At 36.8% G+C, this 21,099-nt stretch overlaps 2 protein-coding genes across 4 annotated transcripts in view; one reads left to right on the top strand and one right to left on the bottom strand.

Moving 5' to 3' along the window:
- LOC122052556 (monooxygenase 3-like) overlaps positions 1-14,195 on the top strand; it is a 43,202-nt gene extending 29,007 nt beyond the window's left edge. For 2 of the 3 annotated variants that reach the window (XM_042614133.1, XM_042614134.1), the window contains 6 exons: positions 10,999-11,972; positions 12,050-12,196; positions 12,303-12,368; positions 12,436-12,598; positions 13,008-13,236; positions 13,557-14,195. In XM_042614133.1, coding sequence (XP_042470067.1) covers positions 11,767-11,972; positions 12,050-12,196; positions 12,303-12,368; positions 12,436-12,598; positions 13,008-13,236; positions 13,557-14,086 — 1,341 coding nt within the window. In that variant the 5' untranslated portion in view covers positions 10,999-11,766 and the 3' untranslated portion in view covers positions 14,087-14,195. Of the gene's footprint in view, positions 1-10,998; positions 11,973-12,049; positions 12,197-12,292; positions 12,369-12,435; positions 12,599-13,007; positions 13,237-13,556 lie in introns of those variants that run through there. The other variant, XM_042614135.1, reaches the window with a different exon arrangement.
- Positions 14,196-14,329: 134 nt separating this feature from the next.
- On the bottom strand, positions 14,330-20,700 carry LOC122052555 (cyclin-dependent kinase C-2-like). Its single transcript, XM_042614132.1, has 13 exons — positions 20,567-20,700; positions 20,318-20,473; positions 19,409-19,490; positions 19,210-19,300; positions 19,089-19,118; positions 18,857-18,966; positions 18,703-18,775; positions 18,503-18,623; positions 18,255-18,372; positions 15,723-15,862; positions 15,566-15,623; positions 15,147-15,217; positions 14,330-14,998 (listed from the first exon to the last, which is right to left on the bottom strand). The coding sequence occupies exons 2-13, from the start codon at positions 20,425-20,427 to the stop codon at positions 14,440-14,442; spliced, it is 1,563 nt and encodes a 520-aa protein (XP_042470066.1). The 5' UTR covers positions 20,428-20,473; positions 20,567-20,700; the 3' UTR covers positions 14,330-14,439.
- Between the last annotated feature and the right edge of the window lie 399 nt (positions 20,701-21,099).

Here is a 21,099-nt window from a genome sequence, read left to right as displayed (position 1 = left end):
GATCGATTCGAATGTTCCCAATCGATCGGGGAGGCTTTGGATCGATCCACGGATCGATCCAGAGCGCCTCTGTGCTCTGGAAACGCGCCTGGATCGATCCACGGATCGATCCAGCGCGAAGCAGCCGCGTCCCAATCGATCCACTGATCGATTGGGACCTCTGGATCGATCCACGGATCGATCCAGAAGCTCTCTGTTCGCTGGGACAGGTCTGGATCGATCCACTGATCGATCCAGAGCCTGGATCGATCCACTAATCGATCCAGCACTTGGTTTTTGTCCAAAACCAAGTCCTAAACCTCCCAAACCAACATCCGGTCAACCTTGACCTGTTGGTATGTCATGCCTAGCATCTAGTCACTCCCTTGACCTGCTAGGACTCCCTTACCAAGTGTCCGGTCAATCCCTTTGACCCACTTGGACTTTTCTCTGTGCCAAGTATCCGGTCAATCCCTTTGACCTACTTGGACTTTTCTTTCATGCCAAGTATCCAGTCAATCCTTTGACCTACTTGGACTTCCCAGCACCAGATGTCCGATCATCCTTGATCCATCTGGATTTTCCCTTGCCTGGCTTCACTCACCAGGGCTTTCACCTAGCTTCACTCACTAGGGTTTTCCATCTGCCTAGCTTCACTCACTAGGGCTTTCACCTGGCTTCACTCACCAGGATTTCCATCTGCCTAGCTTCACTCACTAGGGCTTTCACCTGGCTTCACTCACCAGGATTTCCATCTGCCTAGCTTCACTCACTAGGACTTTCACCTGGCTTCACTCACCAGGATTTCCATCTGCCTAGCTTCACTCACTAGGACTTCCTTCTGCCTGGCTTCACTCACCAGGACTTCCTTCTGCCTGGCTTCACTCACCAGGACTTTTACCTTCTGCCTGGCTTCACTCACCAGGACTTTTCTTCTGCCTGGCTTCACTCACCAGGACTTTCATTTTGCCTAACATCCCAGTTAGGACTTCCCAGTCAAGTATCCAATCAACCTTGACCTACTTGACTCTTCTTCAATCAATATCTTATTGTCAAACATCTAAACCCAAATCAAGACTCAGCTTGGTTACCCAGGTCAACCTTGACCTGAGGGATATTGCACCAACAGTTTCAAGTCATATAATGACTTCACCAATCTACAAACTTTATTTTTCTGTCCTAGTATAGAAAATCCCTCAGGTTGCTCCATGTAGATTTTCTCTTCTAAATCTCCATTTAGAAAGTCTGTCTTTACATCGTCTGACGCATTTTAAAATTTCATAGAGCAGCTATAGCCAACAATACTCTAATGGAAGTTATTCTCGACACCAGAGAATACGTATCAAAGCAATCAAGGTCTTCTCATTATCGGTATCCTTTGATTACCAATCTGGCTTTATATTTATCAATTGTGTCATCTAATTTCATTTTCTTCTTGAAGATCCACTTGTAACTTAGTGGTTTACTTATTGAAGGAAGATCTATAAGTTTTCAAGTGTAATTTTATAAGATAGATTCTATCTCAGATGTAATTGCCTCTATCCAGTGAGGTCCATCAGAAGAGCTTACAGCTTCTGAGTAATTTTGGGGCTCACTCTCCAATATGAAAGTGATAAAATCTGATCCATAGGATTTTTTTACCCAAGCTCTTTTGCTCCGTCTAAGCTAAACCTTGATTGGTTCATCATCATCTTGTTCGCCTTATGTTTCACATCCCCATTTTGAGGAGCTAGCATTCTCTCGGGCCTTATATGGAAACACATGCTCAAAGAACGAGCCATTTCTCGATTCTATTATTGAGTTCTTGTGCATATCCGGTATTTATGAATCATACACAAAAACTGATATGCACTGCTATTATGTGTATATCCAATACATACGCAATCAACAATCTTTGGTCCTATCTTAATCTTTTTTAGATCGGGCACTAAAACTTTGGTAAGACACCCCCACATTCGTAAATATTTATAGGATGATTGTCTTCCAATCCACAACTCATAAAGACTCTTATTTATTTTCTTTTGGGACACCTTATTTAAAAGGTAATTAGTTGTTAATACGGCTTCTCCCCACATGAAATCTGACAGTACAGAACTCAATAGAAGAGCATTTATCATCTCCTTTAGAGTTCAATTCTTTCCCTCAACACAAAAACTGATAGAAGAGCATATCCGGTATTTATGAATCATACACAAAAACTGATATGCACTGCTATTATGTGTATATCCAATACATACGCAATCAACAATCTTTGGTCCTATCTTAATCTTTTTTAGATCGGGCACTAAAACTTTGATAAGACACCCCCACATTCGTAAATATTTATAGGATGATTGTCTTCCAATCCACAACTCATAAAGACTCTTATTTATTTTCTTTTGGAACACCTTATTTAAAAGGTAATTAGTTGTTAATACGGCTTCTCCCCACATGAAATCTGACAGTACAGAACTCAATAGAAGAGCATTTATCATCTCCTTTAGAGTTCAATTCTTTCCCTCAACAACCCCATTTTGCTAAGGAGTATAAGGAATTATTTCATGTTTGATCCCATGTTCAGTACACAGCACAGTGAACGGTGATACATATTCACCGCCTCAGTCACTTCGAACCATCTTAATTTTTTTATTAAGTTGGTTTTCAACCTCATTCTTGTAGAGAGCAAATTCCTCTATAGCTTCATCCTTACTTTTGAGAAGATGCACATAATAATATTTTATGTTATCATCTATAAAAGTAATAAAGTATTTATTCTCATCACGTGTTAGTGTACTTTGAGGTTGCACACATCGGTGTGAATTAGCTCGAGTGGTTTGTTGCTTCTCTCAATATATTGAAAGGATGACTTATCATTTTCGGTTCAATACAAATCTCACACGTGTGTTTTGGGTCAAGGTGGAATATAGGTATATTTTACATGTTTATTAATCTATGTAACATATCATAGTTAACATGTCCTAATCTATCATGTCACAGACATGAAGACTCAAGCATATAAGTAGAAGAGCTTTCATCTTTATTTATCTTACGCCTAATGGCCATTACATTAAGCATATAGTCATTTCCTACAAGCATTCCATTTTTGGATAGTACAACTCTGTCTGACTTAAAAATAATGTGAAAATCATGGTTACTTAATAGTGATCCGGATACCTAATTCTTTCGAATCTCTGGAACATACAACACATTATTTATAGTAAGGTCCTTGCCCAAAGTCATCTTCAACACCACTTTTCCTTGGCCCATGATGTTTGAGGCTGCTAAGTTCCTTATGAACAACTTGTCTCTATTGACTTCTTCAAAGTTGTGGAGTATCTCCTTATTGCAGCAAACATGTCTAGTGGCTCCAGTATCGATTCACCATTACTGTGGATTTGAACGGATCAGATTTAGTTCTAAGACCACAACACAAAGGCCGACCATTTTTGGTCCCTCATTCAGGTTGGCCTCCTACTTCTTCTTCAGCTTTCTACATTCAAAAGATTTGTGACCAACTCGACCACAATTGAAGCACTTCACAGATAATTTCTTAATGTCTCCTTTGGGTCCCATCTTGGAAGTCTTAGGGTTCTTCCGTTTCTAGTTTTAACTATGCTTGACCACATTGGCTTTCACAATAACTTGAGAGAACAACTTTTTCTCTGAACTCTTGTTGTCTTCTTCGATGAGAAGTTTAACAATGAGTTCCTCCACATTCATCTTCTTCTGCTTATACTTCAGGTAGTTCTTAAAGTTCTTCCACTAGAGAGGTAGCTTCTCAATGATAGCAGGCACCTAGAAGGATTCACTCAAAATCATCCCTTATGAGTAGATCTCGTGCAAGATCACCTGAAGCTCTTAGATTTGGCTAATCACCATTTTGGAGTCAACCATCTTATAGTCCACTACGATGAACTTCTTGGCCCCTGCATCCTTCATCTTATATTTCTTGTCTAGGGACTCTCATGGCTCCTTAGTCGTTCTCTTCATGTTATACACAATTTACAATGAGTTGGTAAGGTAATTGAGGATGTAGTTTCGGCAAAGGAACTCAAAGTGAGTCAATTCTTCTACTGTACTGATGGTCTATGCATCAACATCCTTATCATGCTTGGGAGAGTCTTCGATCAAGAACTGAGCTAAATTAAACATGGTCAAGTAGAAGAGCATCTTCTGCTGTCACCTCTTGAAGTTTAATCCAGTGAACTTCTTTGGCCTTTCCCCGTGGTTGATTGGTATAGTTCCAATCGGGGCAGAGGGAGTCTTCATGTGTTGAGTCTGTTGTACCTCAATACTTTGTAATATGACCATCTCAAAAGAACAAAATCTATTTTAAGATTGTTGGACAATCTGTTGCTGGAGATATTGGAGAAAATTACTGAATTGAAATTACACAAAATCAATTTTAACTTATCTATTGAGATGACCTGAGTGGATAATCTCAAGCTGCCAGCAGGGCTGATTCTACCAAGCTTTTGGTGGTCTGAGTCATGGAGTTGATGTTATTCGTAGTAGAATTGGTAGTCGATTGCCGAGTAGGAAGGGAATTTGTCGAGTAAGATGTCGAGGCCTGCTCTCAATGTAGTTTCTTTGAAACAGATTTGTCCCACCTCCAACTGTGCTTCGAGGTTCTCTCAAGTCATTTGTTTCCCAAGATACAACGACAGAGTCATGCACACAATTAAGCATTGATTATACGTGACGAACTGAGAATGCACCCAAGTGCTATGACGAGTAGTTTAGTCGAGCAAATGCACGGTTGAGAGAGTTTTGTGGGAGAACACGGGTGGACAGAGGTTCACTTCCTACTCTTTCTCTCACTCTCTCTTTCGCTTATCTTCCATTCCTCTCTCCTATGCCCAAGATCCAACCTCCTTATATAGGAGTTCTCACCTTGCCTGCAATGAATGACCAAATTATGGTCATTTAATGTTGGGGTTAATGTCTCCATTAATGAGTTTAATATCTTCATTAATATCGAGACGCTACAGAATCATTATTAATGGGTTTAAGTTCGTCATTAATACCGAGACGTTACGAAGTCAATATTAATGAATTTAATGTCACCATTAATGTTGATACATTATGGAATTGCCATTAATTTCATATTAATGCTTTTGTTACACTCTTGAGCAGGTATAAAAAAGAGATTTAGGTCGCAAAATGTTGATTCATTATTTTGGGCAAAATTTACCTCTGGCAAAATTGCTCGCACACTAGCCAACTTGGTTCAGTGTAAATTTGGGCCCTAGATTTACACCCACCCCTACGCACCCACATGTGAGAGAGTCTCTTTCCATACATATGTTTACAACATCAATGCATGTATCATAATTTAAACTAACAATAAAACCAAGAGACTTCTAATATAAGACTAAAAACTCATGAATAATAGAGTCTCTTTATCTCTACCTCTTTATTCTATTCATATTTCCAACAATATGAACATCATGTGATCTTCCTTGATCAATCCAAGCAAAATGAAATATATAATTTTTTTTAAAAAAAAAATCTAACTATTACATAATATACCACTATCTATGATAATTACATACCATTTTTTCTCTTTGCCTCTTCTTTTTAGCTTTCACGGATATATCAAGAGGCACACCTTGCATAATATCATGTTCTATCTTTTTCTTCCATACAAACCTAAGAATATGTATATGAATAGAGTAACGGGAGAGAAGAGGAAGGCGGCGATGAGGAGGATAGAGGGAGTAAGAAGAATGAAAGTAGGATACGCTGAAGCAGCGGATTTTCTCCTGTTGTAAGGTCGTGGTCGACCTCGACCTCACTACGAGGTCGCGGCTGGCCTCTCATCTTAGCTACGAGGTCGTGGTCGAGGGGCGACCTGATCACGGCCAAGGTGAGGTCGTGCCTAGTCTGCCTTGTAAGTACTCCGGGTTGGTTCTAATGTGATCAACCATGTTAAGTTAGACTCTGCATATTTGATGTATTATGTCTAAGCATGCAGGGACTTAGAAACACAGGAAGTCAAGCGAAAGACGCAACGAGCGAGAATGATGGCATGGGAAGCGAGTCGACGAGTTTGGTGCATTCGAGAGACAAAGAGCTACGGAAGAGTACATCGGTGGGTGAGAAGGATGTGCGCGGTGCTTTCAAGGGACGAGAAGCCGAGAAAGAAGTCTACTAGAGGAGAAGGTCGGAGTTGGATTCAAGTGAGCTCAACTCTGAATGGTCGGAGAATCACCCAAGAGATCGGAGTAGTAGCCGAACAAGTCAACATAAAATTGACTTGTCTAGGCGCTTGGACAAAGTCCAAGCTCCCAGACTCCAAGTGCCCGAACTAGTTCGGGTGCCCAGACCAGCTTGGGCCAGCAGAGGCCCCCTTTCAGAAACGTTGCAACGGGGATAGAATTTGGGTCCACGTCAACAACATTCCAAGCTCCCAAACTTGTCCAAGCGCCCGAGCATGGATAAGAGAATTATCAAAAAATCGTTGTGGAGTCGTTGCGGAGTGGATAAGGCGCCACAGTGGAGCGGAATCCACCATGTCATCAACGGCTATATTTCAGCTAGTGAACTATAAATAGAACTCTGGTCCTCTTTATTCAACACAACACTGGTTTACGAATATTATACTTTCATTTTCGAATTCATTCTTTGTTTTTGTTCTAGCGTTAATGTCTGTAAGAGGTTACTCTACCTTTGTCAAAGAAGAAATTTTAGTGAGGTTTAACTATCTTGGATTAACAATCATCCTGATTATAACTAAGTAAAACTTCTTATCTCTTATTCTTTCTTTATGTTATTTATTTTGTTTAAACTAATAATATATCCTTACTAAGAAAGAAAGCAAAAGAAATTGTTAATCTAATTGGCAGGGCTATTAACCATCCCTCCTAATCGACCTCACTGAGACCTACCAATGGGGAAGTGATTGGAGGTAAGGGGAGAGGTGGGAGAAGCTTACTGGAGTTGGAGATTGGAATAAGAGATCCAAAATAGGAGATGGGTGAAGAAGGAATTGGAAAAGTGATCGAGTGCAAGAAAAAGTAGTTAAATTAGCGACGAAAAAAATATTTCATTGATGGAAAAATATTATGTTGTTATTTTAGTGATAGAAGTTAATTTCCATCGCTAAAATAATAGCAGAAATAATTTTTGTTGCTAAATTAATGATTGAATAATGCTGGAAAAAATATTTAGTGATCTAAATTAGTGACCGAATATTAATTCGATCGATAATTAATGACAGAAATTAATTTTGTCACTTAATTTGGTTGTTAATTTAGCAATGCAATTTAAATTGCTTCGCTAATCCGGTCATTAAAAATCAGTTTCCTTGTAGTATTATCTGCGTTTTTTTTGGTGTGTGTGTTATGGATCGTTGTGATGTGTTGAAGTTTCTTGTCAACTCCAGAATGTATATATGTAACTCCACCTTCAATCACGAACAATAAATGACTGTATGGAGGGAAAAAACTAAGATAACCATTCTACTAAATTACTGAAGATTTTAATACAATTCAATAGGGAATAAAAGAGATCCATAGTGTTTATAATCTTCCATTTCTAGTAATTAATCAATTTCTAATTATTATATTCCTGTTTGCTTAAGAGAAATTAGTATTCTCATCAATGCATTGCTTTTAAAATGATGTAATAGTTGTGGATGATAATTATTACTAGAAATGGATGATAATGCCAGGTTAATTTTACTGATTTGATCCTATGAAATTTTTTTATCAATCATCAGGGTAAATTGAGAAGTGCGTGTAGCGGGTAATCCATAAGTCCAACATTCTTTGATTACGCACCACATTTGAAGAAAAAATTCCTACAAATATATCATAGCTGAAGATCGAACTGTGAATATTTGGATGACAATCTAAATATCTTACCGTGACACCATAACCCAAGATGCAATATATAGAGCATAGTCTTTTGGGTAGGAGGGGGTCTGCGTCATTTCTATCAATTCTAACTATCATCAAAGATGTAACACACAAACACATGATGTCTTCAAGTACATTTTGATATTGGTTTAAATATCATGATGATCACATATGCATGTATTGCTATAACATATAAGCACTAACTAAAATGATTGAAAAGGTAGCAAGTGCCATATTATTCAGGCTACTGATGCACATGAAGTTAAATTGTGCACTTCGTTATATATTATCACTACTTGCACGACTATTTGTTTCTTATTTGCCCTATCTAGCCTCCCTTTAACGCAAGCTTTTAATCTATGCATAATAGAATCTATCTACAAGTAATGTTTCAAAAACTTTATTTTCTTTAGTTGTGTTTCAAAATGGCATTGCTTTTAACTATTAGTTGTAAACAATTTCATCATATTATTTAGTACTCAATTTTAAATGGTATTGTTTTTAGCCAAGCTGCCACAAATTTCATCATAGCAGTTGATACTCATTAAGGTTATGTTAATGGTGTGACACACACAGACATTGTGCTACTACTGTTGAAAAGTGCCAATTCATCACATGAAAAATAGCTTAAAATCTATCTACATGTGCAACTTAAATGGTTGTGTGGAAAAAATATTAGTTATTTATTATGTAATGAATTATTTGGGTACTTATTTAGTAAATGGAATATACAAAGAATTGTTGTTAATCAAATATTGCACACTCTCTTGGTATTTACAAGCATTTAGAATATTGGTATTTACTAGCAGGACGGATATTCGTGTTTGCCTAGTTGGAGCATACAAACTATATAATTTTAATTTGAGCATTCTTTCAAGAAGAGTTTTGTTCCATGATTGATGTGAATGATTTGTGCATTAGGCAAGTAATCTAAGGACCATAATGACAAATTTTATAAGTTAATTATTTTCACTTTTATCACATTTCTTGTTTTGTATTTGTACCTGTAAGTTCTTGGAGGAAGGTCACGTATTTATTACTTGATTTTCTTATTGAAGTATATTCAATAATCATTTGACTTCATCTTTAAGTCCCATTGTTAAAACTTGTTGTCAATTGATATAAATCTTTCATTTATATAATGGATTGATGACTTCTCTCTTGTTCTATTTTGATCGTATTAATCCCGTGTCTTTAATACTTGTTTAGTTAAATGCGAAAATTTTAGAATTGAACAGTCCGGTAAAGTTTTATTCATTCTTTTCATCTGTAATTAGGATAAATTTAAAAGTGCTATGATTTCTCGCTTCACTAACAGCAATGCCCACATCAGTAATTAATTCCACTATATTTATGGTAAATGAATGCAAATTAAGTGGGAAGAACAATTGAAACCTACTGCATTTGATAATTTCAAATATATAGGTTCATTACTTAGGTAGAAAATGGTTTTGCCCATCACTCTCATACATCATTCGTACGGACAATATAATGTGTTATTTACTTTTTCACTTGGAATATTCACGTTCCATATGTGAAAAGTACAGTACGGATTGATCGTTTCGTGTTCCTTTTGTTCCCAAAGGACAGTCCGAGCAAAGTTGTCAGGTAGTCATTCTACCCTCTATCTTTTTTTTTTTTTTTTTTTATTTTTTAATTTTATTTTTAATTTTTTAATTCATACTTATATATTTTTAATTTTTAATTAATTTTAATTTTTAATTTTTTTATTCATACTTATATATTTTTAAATTTTTCTTTAGTTTAGTTTTATTTAGTTTTATTTTTAAAATTAATTTTATTTTTAATTTTTTTCATTCATACTTATATATTTTAAAATTTTTATTTAGTTTATATATTTCAAAATTTTTATTTAGTTTAAATTTTTAATCAATTTTATTTATTATTTGTCATTAATACTTATATATATTTTTAATTTTATTTAATTTTATTTTTTAATTCATTTTGTTTATTATTTTTTCATTAATACTTATATTTTTTTAATTTTATTTAGTTTTATTTTTAATTAATTTTATTTATTATTTTTTTAATTTTTTAATATTTATTTAGTTTTATTTCTTTAATCAATTTTTAGGATTTCTATTTTTATATGTTTTTATGTTTTTTTTATTATTACATGTACTCTTCATTTGAAAAAAAATATGTTTATTTCTAAGTTATGAATGTATTCATTATTAATTGGTAGTATTTTTTTAATTTTAAATATAAACTAAAAATAAATAAAAGATTATAAACATGTAAAAAAATTATTGAAAAAAATAAAATTGATAAAAAATTGATTAAAAAAATTAATAAAAAAATAAAATTTTAAAAAATCAATTGAAAAAATATAAGTATTATGAAAAAAATAATAAATTAAATTAATAAAAAACTAAATAAAATTTATATAAAATTGAAAAATAAAGTATTGATAAAAAATAATTAATTAAATTAATTAAAAAATTAAATAAAATTAAAAATATAATTGTATGAGAGTTATTTTTAAATAAAATTAATAAAAAAAATTAAAATTAAATGAGAATTAAATGAAATAAAAAAAAATAAAGAGAAAGCTACATGCGTCTTTTGGCAGGGAGAGAGAGAAGAGGTGGAGGGGGTTTGTGTGTAAGAGGGGGGTGGGAAAGCAGCTCTCATTATTTTGGTGAGATAATATTTTTTTAACTACAAGGTGTTTTTTTCCTTAGGTTTATTAATTTTATCTCAATCTTATGGGTAATTTTAAGGTTCAATTTTTCATATTGGGTCAATTTTGTTTGTCTAGCATGCAATGCAAGATTTTTTTTTTAAAGAGATTTATAAAATTAAAAAATTAAATAATTAAATAAAAAAACACGAATGGAGATTTCAGATTTGTAATTTAAGAATAAATTTATTTTTTTTGTTAAAATTAATTATATGAGTGAGACTAATAATTAATTAATAATGAAGCATTGTTTGTATTTTTTATATAGATTTTTTTTTAAGAAAAAAATATAATATTCAAAATGTCTATTAACTATTAATGTAATAGTCAAGACATAGAGAAGGTAGGTTAATACAATAATACAACATCATAATTATTATCATGGTAATCTAGTAATTAGTGCATGAGGCATGAAATTTGATGTTCGAATCTTACCAAAATTCTCCCTTATATGCTATTCATATTCCAAGACAGTAATCGTCCAGCGCAGGCGGAAGGTGTCGCGACGCCAGAAGCCAAAATCTTGCTATGGCGGAGGACGTGCTCGTCGACTTGAGTTTTACTGCATTGCCGAGCGACGAACAAAGGAGGCGACGGCGCTGCATCATTTGCTGCAAAAAGGCCCGCCCTTTAAGAAAGCGATGAAAAAGTCGCCGGAGGTCATCGACGGAGCCGATTGCCTCCTCCAGGAGATTAGGGTTTTTCAAAGGGACTGACAAATCCAGACCTTTCTGCGATAAAGTGTGGATCTACCTTTGGAGAGATGAAAGGCCGAGATGTGGAGAAGGCGACGCTACTTCACAGAGCAGAAGGAGAATCAAAGGAGTCGCCTGCGTTGATCAGCATCGCCGGCCCGGTGGGAATGGGGAAGACGCATCTAGCCTCACATGAATTACCCTTTCGAACAAAATCAGTTGTTTCAGCTATGGGAGGCCATTGGACTGGGTTCATCTGAAAATGTTCAAGATCTTTCGAAACATTGTTTGTTTGCGAGTTAAGCGAGAAAGAAGGACAAGTTTGTGTTCCGCGAAATCTTGCATGAGCTTGCAGACTGCATATGTGATGGTCGATTCTTCAGGCTTGCGGACTGGATCGAGGAGGAAGAAGACAGAGGAATTCGATGTGAAAGATTGACTCTTTCTCCGCCTCTTATTTATATGTGGCGCAAACACAAGTCGACTCCGCTACTATACTCTTCACCACCACATCCATGGCGGTGACACACACCACCGCACACCTCCCATGGCATCCGCTGCCGCATCCTCTTGCTCTCTCCTTCGCCTTCCTCCCTCCTCTTTCCCCCTCAGTCGTCGCCGGGATGCAACATCGACGTCTCGTCGTCGGACCGTCTTTCCGGCCGTTGCATCAGTCGCTGACCCGCGTGAGGAGGAGATCGTCATCGTCGGCGCCGGAATCGCTGGGCTCGCAACCGCTCTTTCTCTCCGCAGGTTCTTCCCTCCCTTCCGCTTCTCTTTTGTGGTGTCGATGTTGCCGAGGTTGCGATATTTCCCGAACCCTAGCGCAGGCTCGGGATCCGATCCGTGGTGCTGGAGCAAGGGGATTCGCTTCGGGCGGGTGGCACCTCGCTGACGCTCTTCAAGAACGGATGGCGCGTCTTGGATTCCATCGGCGTCGCGGATGAGCTCCGCGGCCAGTTCCTGCAGATCCAAGGGTGCGTTTCGAACTATAAAGACGACCACTTTCGGGGGCATTTGCTTTGATTTCATTTTTTTTTTTATTTTGCGTCTGAACTCGTTCACGGTGTCAGCTCCTTGCAGGCTGGTGATGAGAGCCGATGATGGAAGGGAGCTTCGCTCGTTTGTCTTGGAAGAGGAAGCGCCAGGGTGACAATATTGCTTCTGTAGCCTAATTTGTTGAATTCGTTACGGGAAGTGCTGACAGCTGTTGCAGGCAGGAAGCTCGTGCAGTTGAGAGGAGGGTGCTTCTTGAGACTCTAGCTAGCCCATTGCCACCGAACACAGTATCTTTCTCATCCAGATTGAAGTCTATCAGAAAAGATGGAAGCCATGGGTCACTACTGGAACTTGAGGATGGTGACAGCATACGTGCCAAGGTAAATGGACAGAAGATTTTTTTAAGTAGAAGATTTCTGCATTTCAAGTTTATGGAATGCTATATCTTAAAAGTTAGTCTATTGGCATGGATTATGTTCTAATTAAAGAAGTTCTTATTCATGCTTTCTAATGTGCAAATGAGTTTTCCACAAGATTTCTACAAGCAATTACATTCCCTGCCATTAACATGTCCTGGTGAAAATGTATCTCACAGTTTAGAAACAAAAACATCGCCATGAACTTGCCGTTCCATGTAGAATTTCAAGCGATATTGCTCTTTCTATAGGAACTGTTCTGTTTGAATTTTTGGTGATGTCTAGGCAACCAGTAGAATTTTAAGCATGTCTCGTCAGAGAATTCAAGTTGAGAATTGAATTACTTCATCTTGAATCTGACATTGTTTAACAGATAGTTATAGGTTGTGATGGAGTCCGCTCACCAGTAGCCAAATGGATGGGATTTTCAGAACCCAAATATGTTGGACATTGTGCTTTCCGTGGCCTTGCTGTATATCCTGAAGGTCATTCCCACAAAGCAAAAGTGAACTACATCTATGGAAGGGGGATTCGAGCCGGTTTCCTTCCAATATCTTCCACAAAAGTTTATTGGTTTATTTGCTGGAACAGTGTATCCCCAGGTTTGCTTCTTAAAGATCATCTTTTTGATGTTCCACTCTTAAATTGTTCTGTATGGTTAACTATTTTGGAAGCTACACAATCTGTTTGTGCAGATTTTATGTAGCTTTGCTTGTCGATAGTACGAGGCAGCACTATACTAGATGATCGAGTTAGTAGCATTGTCGAAGAGTCACCATCCTTTCTTTCTATGCTCTTAATATATGCTGCAATGTTCAAATAATACTTCTTTCCTATTGCTTAATATTTATCATCATGCTTCTTGGATCAAGTTCATACTTTTAATGTTTATCCATATGAATGATACATTCTCACAAAACAGGGCCAAAGATCAAAGACCCATCTGTTCTGAAACAAGAAGCTCTCAACCTTGTAAGAAGCTGGCCCGAAGAACTACTTGATGTCATACAGAACACGTCAGAAGATGTGGTCATCAAGACTCCGCTGGTCGACCGGTGGCTATGGCCCATTCTCACCCCCTCAGCCTCATCAAATGGGGTGGTGGTGGTGGGAGACGCATGGCATCCCATGACACCCAACCTCGGCCAGGGTGCTTGCTGCGCTTTAGAAGACTCTGTGGTTCTCGTCAAGAAGTTAGCAACTGCCATCAGGAGTGGCCGACACTCGGCGGTGGACGAAGCACTGCAAGATTACAGCCGAGAGAGATGGGCACGTATTTTTCCGTTGACGGTGCGTTCTAATATCACTGGCTCGCTGTTGCAGTGGGATGATCCTCTGGTTTGTGCATTTAGGAACAATGTGATGGTGCCAAGGCTGGTGAGTCTGGGTCCAATGTTGGAGCACACTAATTTTGAGTGTGAGATGCTGGAGCAGCCAGTTACATCAGTCTGATTTGTCTCTACTTCCTCTTTGATAATTACGGTCGAAGAAGATCATCATTTAGTTCTTTTGGTTGATCTGTAACTGCAGATTCATGTTTTAGCTAAATCAGGTTGATTTATCTTGACTTTCTCTTTATGTATTGAAATACTGGATCATCGAGATATGCTAACTTACTTGATACGTCAAGGCAGTTCGATAACCAAAGCCTGTTATCTTAAGCATTTTTATCATTTTCAACGTGTAACACCACCATACTCAAAAGTTGATGTCAGACAACAATTTTAAGCTTCTAAGAATGTTGCAAAGATGATCACACCTCATTCCCATGTTAACATCAGTACATCTATTGCACACAATTTTGGCTACTGCCATCCGCCATAATGCTGTTGATTGCGATTACCGCTCATCAGGTTAGCACCGCCTCTACCTCCGGCCGAAGCACCATAAGGCGGACCTCCACCTTGTGAAAAATTAGGCGCGTTGACTCCATACCCACCGCCAGACCCACTGCGAGGGCCAGCAGATCCAGGCATACTGCTCCCGGCATAAGGTGGTGGTCCACGTACTTGTGGGGGATACGAACCACTATTATAGCCTCCGCTTTGGCCTCCTCGATTAGGGTTATATCCACTACTTGGGTTGCCACCTTGAGGATACCTGTTGGGACCTCCGGGGGGTCCCCGAGGCTTGCCGTAATGGTGGCTTGGCCCAGCAGCCATATGTGGCGGGGCATTGTGGGTGGGCTGGTTTGGACCAGGCCGTATCGGGGGGTGTAGTTGACCAGGTTGCTGGATGGGTGGCAGGCGAGCGTGTGGCTGTGGATGCTGTAGTTTCTGCCTTTTTGCAGTTTCCTCCTGCTGTCTTTGCTGCTGACGCTTCTTCTTGGTCTGAAATTCATGTGAAGATTCGTATTTTGGCAAGCTGTATCATCAGGATGACATAAAGTCAAACTGAGTAAATATGCTGACAGGATTTATACAGAATGCATTGAATTGAGACAACAAAAAAAAAAAAGTGGAAATTTTGGATGACCAGTTTGAGGAAGTTGATCGCTAAATGCAAAATATACCTTCTTGGGTCACAAGGTAGAGGATCAGTCCAGAAATACTCGGCATCAAGTGCGTCCTTTGCTGATATCCTCTGCAAATCAAACGAGAAATTTGCTAAACTGTAAGAAATGCATATGAAAACTAAAATACAAAATAATGTAGCCCTATTTTCTTTTTGATTATTAGATCAACAAGTTATTCTCACAGATGTGTTCGATCAGAGAATAAACTTCATCAACAATCTCAAGGAAGCACAAAAGCAACTGTAGGAACATATTATTGGCAGTTAAATCATGGGAGGCATATTGCCCTAGTGTGAAACTATATATAGTAATTCATGAACTATATTTAAATCGCTGTCCATGATAGTGGTAACGAGAATATTTGGAATTGAGAGTTATCTTTAAATTTGAGATATGCAAAAGAAATTATTAGTTACCTGAGATGGATCGAGGGTTAGCATCTTCTCAAGCAATTCCAAGGCATGACGATCGAAACTGTAGAATTGCAAAGCTTTACCAAAATTGTAACAGTCCATGGCAGTATAAAATTTGGACAAGGTCACCATATCAGCTGCTAGAAGTAGGACTACTTACTGCTTAAATGTCTCCCTGACCCGTCTCTTTATTGGACGAGAAGACTTGAAATTGTTGTACCAAGGCATCTTGGAAACGCCAGGCCAGTTAAGTTCATCAGGAGTTCCACAAAGTTCAAATATCTTGGAGAGTTGCTCTGGCTGCAGAGATAGTATCTCCATTAGCAACGCCACATCATTTTCTAATAAGAAAACAGAGGTATCTTGGAAGAGAAATTTGTTAATTGAAAAATCTCTAAGCAAATAGTTTTTTATAAATTAAATTTCTTATATCAACTGTGATTCACAAAGCTAATCTTGATATCAACAATTGATTCTATTCAATCATAAAAGCAGTATAAAACCATCAACAATATGGCACTTCAATTATATAACTGAGTGGAACTGAGAATAACATTACAGAAACACTCTTCGGAAGATACAAATTAATCTTTGGCATTTTGAGTCTAATAAACTACTGTCCTCACAGTTGGAAGTAACCATGAACATTAACATTTAGATTCCGAAAGAACCATAACAAGATCAACTGCATTGCAAACACCAAAGAGGGAGAGGGTTCCCATCTGCTTCTATAAATAAATGAAAATAAAAACTAATAAAATTGTCTAGATTCACAGCACAAAGATGCCAAGAACCAAAATTTTACTACCTAAATCTATTGTTTTTACTGAAAAGTTAACCATCTCAACTGTTCATTGGGAATTCCATCATTGACAATTGCGACATTGGAAATCCTTACCCAGTTTCATCAAACCTGTGTTTCCAAGATTAAGAAAAAAAATAAGATTGCATTATCCTAATGAGTTTTAAGCTGTCTCCATTCTCAAGGAAAAAAATGTCATGACCAAAAATCTGGCACCTGGAAATATTAAATGCTCCATTATCACAACCAGGCCCCTGAAAAATTGATAGTTGGACTCAATAAGCTGAATCATATGGCCAAAAATTACATCCATGTTGTTGGTACTTGGTAGTAGACTACTAGACCCAGTTATGCCTCTTATGAATTGCCATCAGTAGCCCACCAATTTTAAAGTGAGACTAGATCAAGGGAACCAATCTCCTTTTGACATCATGCTACAGCACGTCCCAATGTGAAATTCCAGGTGCAAATCCAAATCCTAGTTCATGGCAAATGGTGAATCCTAAGACTAATTCCAACACATACAGAAACAATAAAAAGAATGGATAATAATTCTGAATTGCAAGGCACAAAAAGATTCAAGTTCATGTTGATCATATAGAGGCAGGGAAGAATTAAGTTAACTGGATTGGAAATTTCAACAGTTGCTAGATATCTTGGATATATTGCTCGACAAGGACATACAACAAGATATTGATAAAGAAATCATTAACAAGATAGAGTGTGCTTGAAATAAATAAATTTTTGGAGTCTAATGTGATTATTATCTATTCTTTATGCTAAATAAAATTACAAGAATGTGGTATTATCAACATATTAATGCATCATAGTGTTGGCTAGTTAGAAGACTAGACACACACAAAGATAGTGTACTAAAGATTACAATGCAAAGATGAACGTTTGGGGTTACTAGAGAAAATAAAATTCAATAAGATAAAATAAATTGACATGGTATGGACATATGTTCAAAGATGACCAACAAATTTTATAGATAACTCAAATCAATTAAAATTTGAAGATGTGACAGTGAGAGGGAGATCAAATAATCTTCTAGCTATTGATCAAAGTGATAAAGTGTATGGTTATTACTAACAATCTGTGTTGCATAGTGTTTAATAGAAAGATAAGGTTTAGTTTGTAGACCCTGAAAAGGTAAAACCAACACATGCAATTTGTTGATGTGAGAAAAAAAGGTATCAATACAACAAGACGATTTATCATCAAGATTTTGGTATAACAAATTTTGGGCATACATGTAAAAATGAGGTTAGAAAATTATTTAACTCCTACCAAAAACATCAGTCCAAATTCTACACAATTTTTTTAATTAAAAGATAATCATCAAAAGTATTGCTACAGTGAAACCAGGATGAGATATCCATTGTCTGTCTATACAACAGTTAACGAGTTGACATAGTCAACTGACACCTCCATCATGAAGAAGCTGCTCTTTAGATCTCTCAGAATCAACTTGTGTTTGTCCCAACCACAACAATTTGTGCTTGCTAAATGGATCTTTCCTCCATTAGGCTCCCAAGGCAAGGTTATATTACTAACAATGTTCAAATCAAGTAATTCAATTTTTATACATTAACTAGATTTGTAGTTCAGAATTTGATTCCTCTATGTGGAAGAGGCATATGAATTTATTATTACATGCTAATAATTTTAGAAGAACTAGCGAATGATCTAAGAAAATTCAAAACCATGAGTATCAAAGCACCTATTAGTTGTTCCCTAAGTATTGGAAAAATATCTCTCGTCATAGATATGCAATCAGGCAATTAGTAGTATTTGCTGGTGAATGCTAACTTGAAATTAAATTTTATATTAAAAAAAAAATATGCTAAACCACAAAAATCATAAAAAGCTTACTCAAATCAGTAGTACCTCATTCTTTCCAGGCAAGATTGGTTTTCCATGAAGAAGCTCAGCAAATATACAACCAACAGACCACATATCAACAGCAGGACCATACTTGGTAGCACCAAGAAGCAACTCTGGAGGTCTGCCACCAAGAATTGATATGAGTTAAAAACTGACAACGAGAGGTAATGCATCTTTTCTGTACAAAACACAAGTTATATGCAAAAGGAATCTCACATTTATATTACCATACAGCAGAATTCAGGTCTTACCTATACCACAAAGTAATGACACGGTTTGTAAGATTGCCATTATGATCACTTGAGAATGATCGTGCAAGACCAAAATCAGCAAGTTTTAAATTTCCTTCATTATCAATTAAAAGATTCGATCCTGGTCCAGTATAGAAAATATATGGTAAGGATTCAATAATAAGGATGATTCTACAACAAATTTTAGAGTATTGAAGTACCTTTAATGTCACGGTGGAGTACTTGATTGACATGACAATAATGCAGACCTGTGAGCAGCTGCCTCATATAGCACTAGTAAGATGTAAGACAAAAAAATTTGACGAATGTAAAAACAAGTACGTTATCAGTATTAGATGTATACTAAATCTTTACCTTAATTTGAGGTACTGAAAATCTCATCCCAGGACGATCTGATAGGCCAGTTAAATCATGGTCCATGTATTCAAAAACCATATAGATGCTCCCTTTGTACTTGTTACCATCTGGAGTACAAGAGACTAAAAGAGTTAGCAACTCTGTTAAAGAGAAAGATAAATACCAAATTACCAAGAAAAGGCAAATTAAGTAAATAATTCAGGCACCCCTCAATGTGAATCAGATTTACCTGGCTCCCCTTGCTCATCCTTCTCAGGACCTGAAAATTGTAGCCAATGTTTACATTATCAAGTTGTTAGATGAACTAACTGATATGAAACAAACCAAGAGGGAAATGATAAGAGTAAAACCTGGAGAGGTTACAATCTCTTTGAGCTGAATCACATTTTGATGATGAAGTTTCTTTAGAATCTTGATTTCCCGTATCGCTGTTATGGGGAACTGAAAGGACAAATTAATGGATTAACTTATGAATCCTAGATCTAGACAGAAAATGTTATAATGTATCGGTTATAGGAGTTCCAGAAAGAACAACTCAATAAACCATACCCCTTCTCTTTCATTGTCCATTCTAATTTTCTTCAGTGCTACTATCTCCCCAGTTTTGGTCTCTCGTGCCATGTACACTTGACTGCAATGACATAAGAATGTACAAAACCTAAGCTTCAAAACAAATTACAGCAATCCAAGTACAACACAAGACAGGTAGATTTTGAGAACCACGCTTCTTGATTTTTAAAATGTGATCAATTAACATATATATACACATTGGAAAGATATGGAAAAAATCATGGATTTAAAGGGATGTAAGATATCTCTATTGGCATGAGGCATTTTGGGTAGAGCCCAAAAACAAAACCATGAGAGTTTAGGCCCAAAGTGGACAATATCATATCATTGTGGAGATATGTGAATTCCTTAAATCCCAACAAATGGTATCAGAACACTGGCCATTCAGTAAAGTGGAGTCAAGTTGTTATGCGATAGTTAGAGTGTTATCTATTTGCTATATATATAACATCAAAATACAATTGGGAAGATTCAAAAGATATACTATGGACCAAGAATCAAAATTTGGCAATTTGCCCCTATAGTGGAATAAAGTAAGGGAGTAACATCTCTTTTATCTGAATACACAAATGTACAGTTTCAGTGAAAGCATCAATTGTTGTTCTCCTTTCAGGTATTCATGTGAAATACAAAGAGCATAGATCAATTTGTTTCTTAAAAAGAAAGGTAAACACAATGGCACAAGGTGAAAAATTGTTTATAACTGTTAAGAAAGGGGAATGGTTCATTTAGCTAATGAGTGTTCTACTTCGATTCTCAACTGGAGTTAAAAAAAGGAAAGAGAGAGAGAGCACAGTCTCGCCCTCACCAGCACATCTCATTGCGACAATTACCAAAGATGAGATACTAAGCGAAAGGCGATGATTTTAGGGGGACTTTTGAACTCACCCATACGTGCCTTCACCGATCTGCTCCAATTTCTCGAAGCAATCGACGCTTCGCGACCCCCACGAGGGAGACTCGCCGAGATTCAATTGCCCAGGAGCGGCCCCGGCCATTCTCCTCCGCCTCCAGAACCAGCAAAAAAAAAAAAACAGAAAGAAACTGCAGCAAAGACAGGAACAAGTCATTCGCTTCAAAATCGACAGAGACATCGGTACACTAAACCTAATGCTCCAGCAATGGCTGAGTCCTCACATTAGGGTTTTGAAGCAGCGATCGATGGAGTCGTAAGAGAAAGGTAAGAAGGCGGCCCGACAAGGACGAGAACGACAGCGGCGAGTGCTGAACTGAATGCCATTGTCTAGGGATTGCAATATATACCTTGTCGCGAGACACTGGTCGGTCGGGCTGATTATATCAGTCCAAGTCAAATTAAAATTTTAAATTTTTACAATTATAAAATTTTCAAAATTAATGAGCATTATAGTTTAAATGAGTTTCAATTTATATTTCTTAAAATTGAACCCAGTCATTCCAAAATGAATCAAATTATTAAATATTTACCTTTTTTTAGTTTGATTTTAATTCGAGCTTGATTTGAGTTTATTTTTTTCCGATATTATCAATTTTTAATTTAAATTTATTTGTTTTTTATTTTTTTAACTTATTTAATTAGTTAATGAATTTAAATTTGAAATTATTTATTTATTTAGATTAATTTTTATTTATTTATAAGTTTGATAACTATTTTATTATTGAATATATGATTCATAAAAAAAATCATTATA

The sequence above is a fragment of the Zingiber officinale genome, chromosome 3A, assembly GCF_018446385.1.
Source record: "Zingiber officinale cultivar Zhangliang chromosome 3A, Zo_v1.1, whole genome shotgun sequence".
Lineage (NCBI taxonomy): Eukaryota > Viridiplantae > Streptophyta > Magnoliopsida > Zingiberales > Zingiberaceae > Zingiber > Zingiber officinale.
Note: the sequence above shows the minus strand (reverse complement) of the source record. Positions and strands in the feature narration are given on the sequence as shown.

What these genes read in the sequence shown, in the direction of transcription:
- LOC122052555 (XM_042614132.1), bottom strand. Translation starts at nt 20,427, where the DNA reads ATGGCCGGGGCCGCTCCTGGGCAATTGAATCTCGGCGAGTCTCCCTCG. An exon ending in TGGACAATGAAAGAGAAGGG is followed by an intron (nt 19,301 to 19,408) that starts GTATGGTTTATT and finishes TTGTCCTTTCAG; the next exon opens with TTCCCCATAACAGCGATACG. An exon ending in TAACCCTCGATCCATCTCAG is followed by an intron (nt 15,218 to 15,565) that starts GTAACTAATAAT and finishes TTTGATTTGCAG; the next exon opens with AGGATATCAGCAAAGGACGC.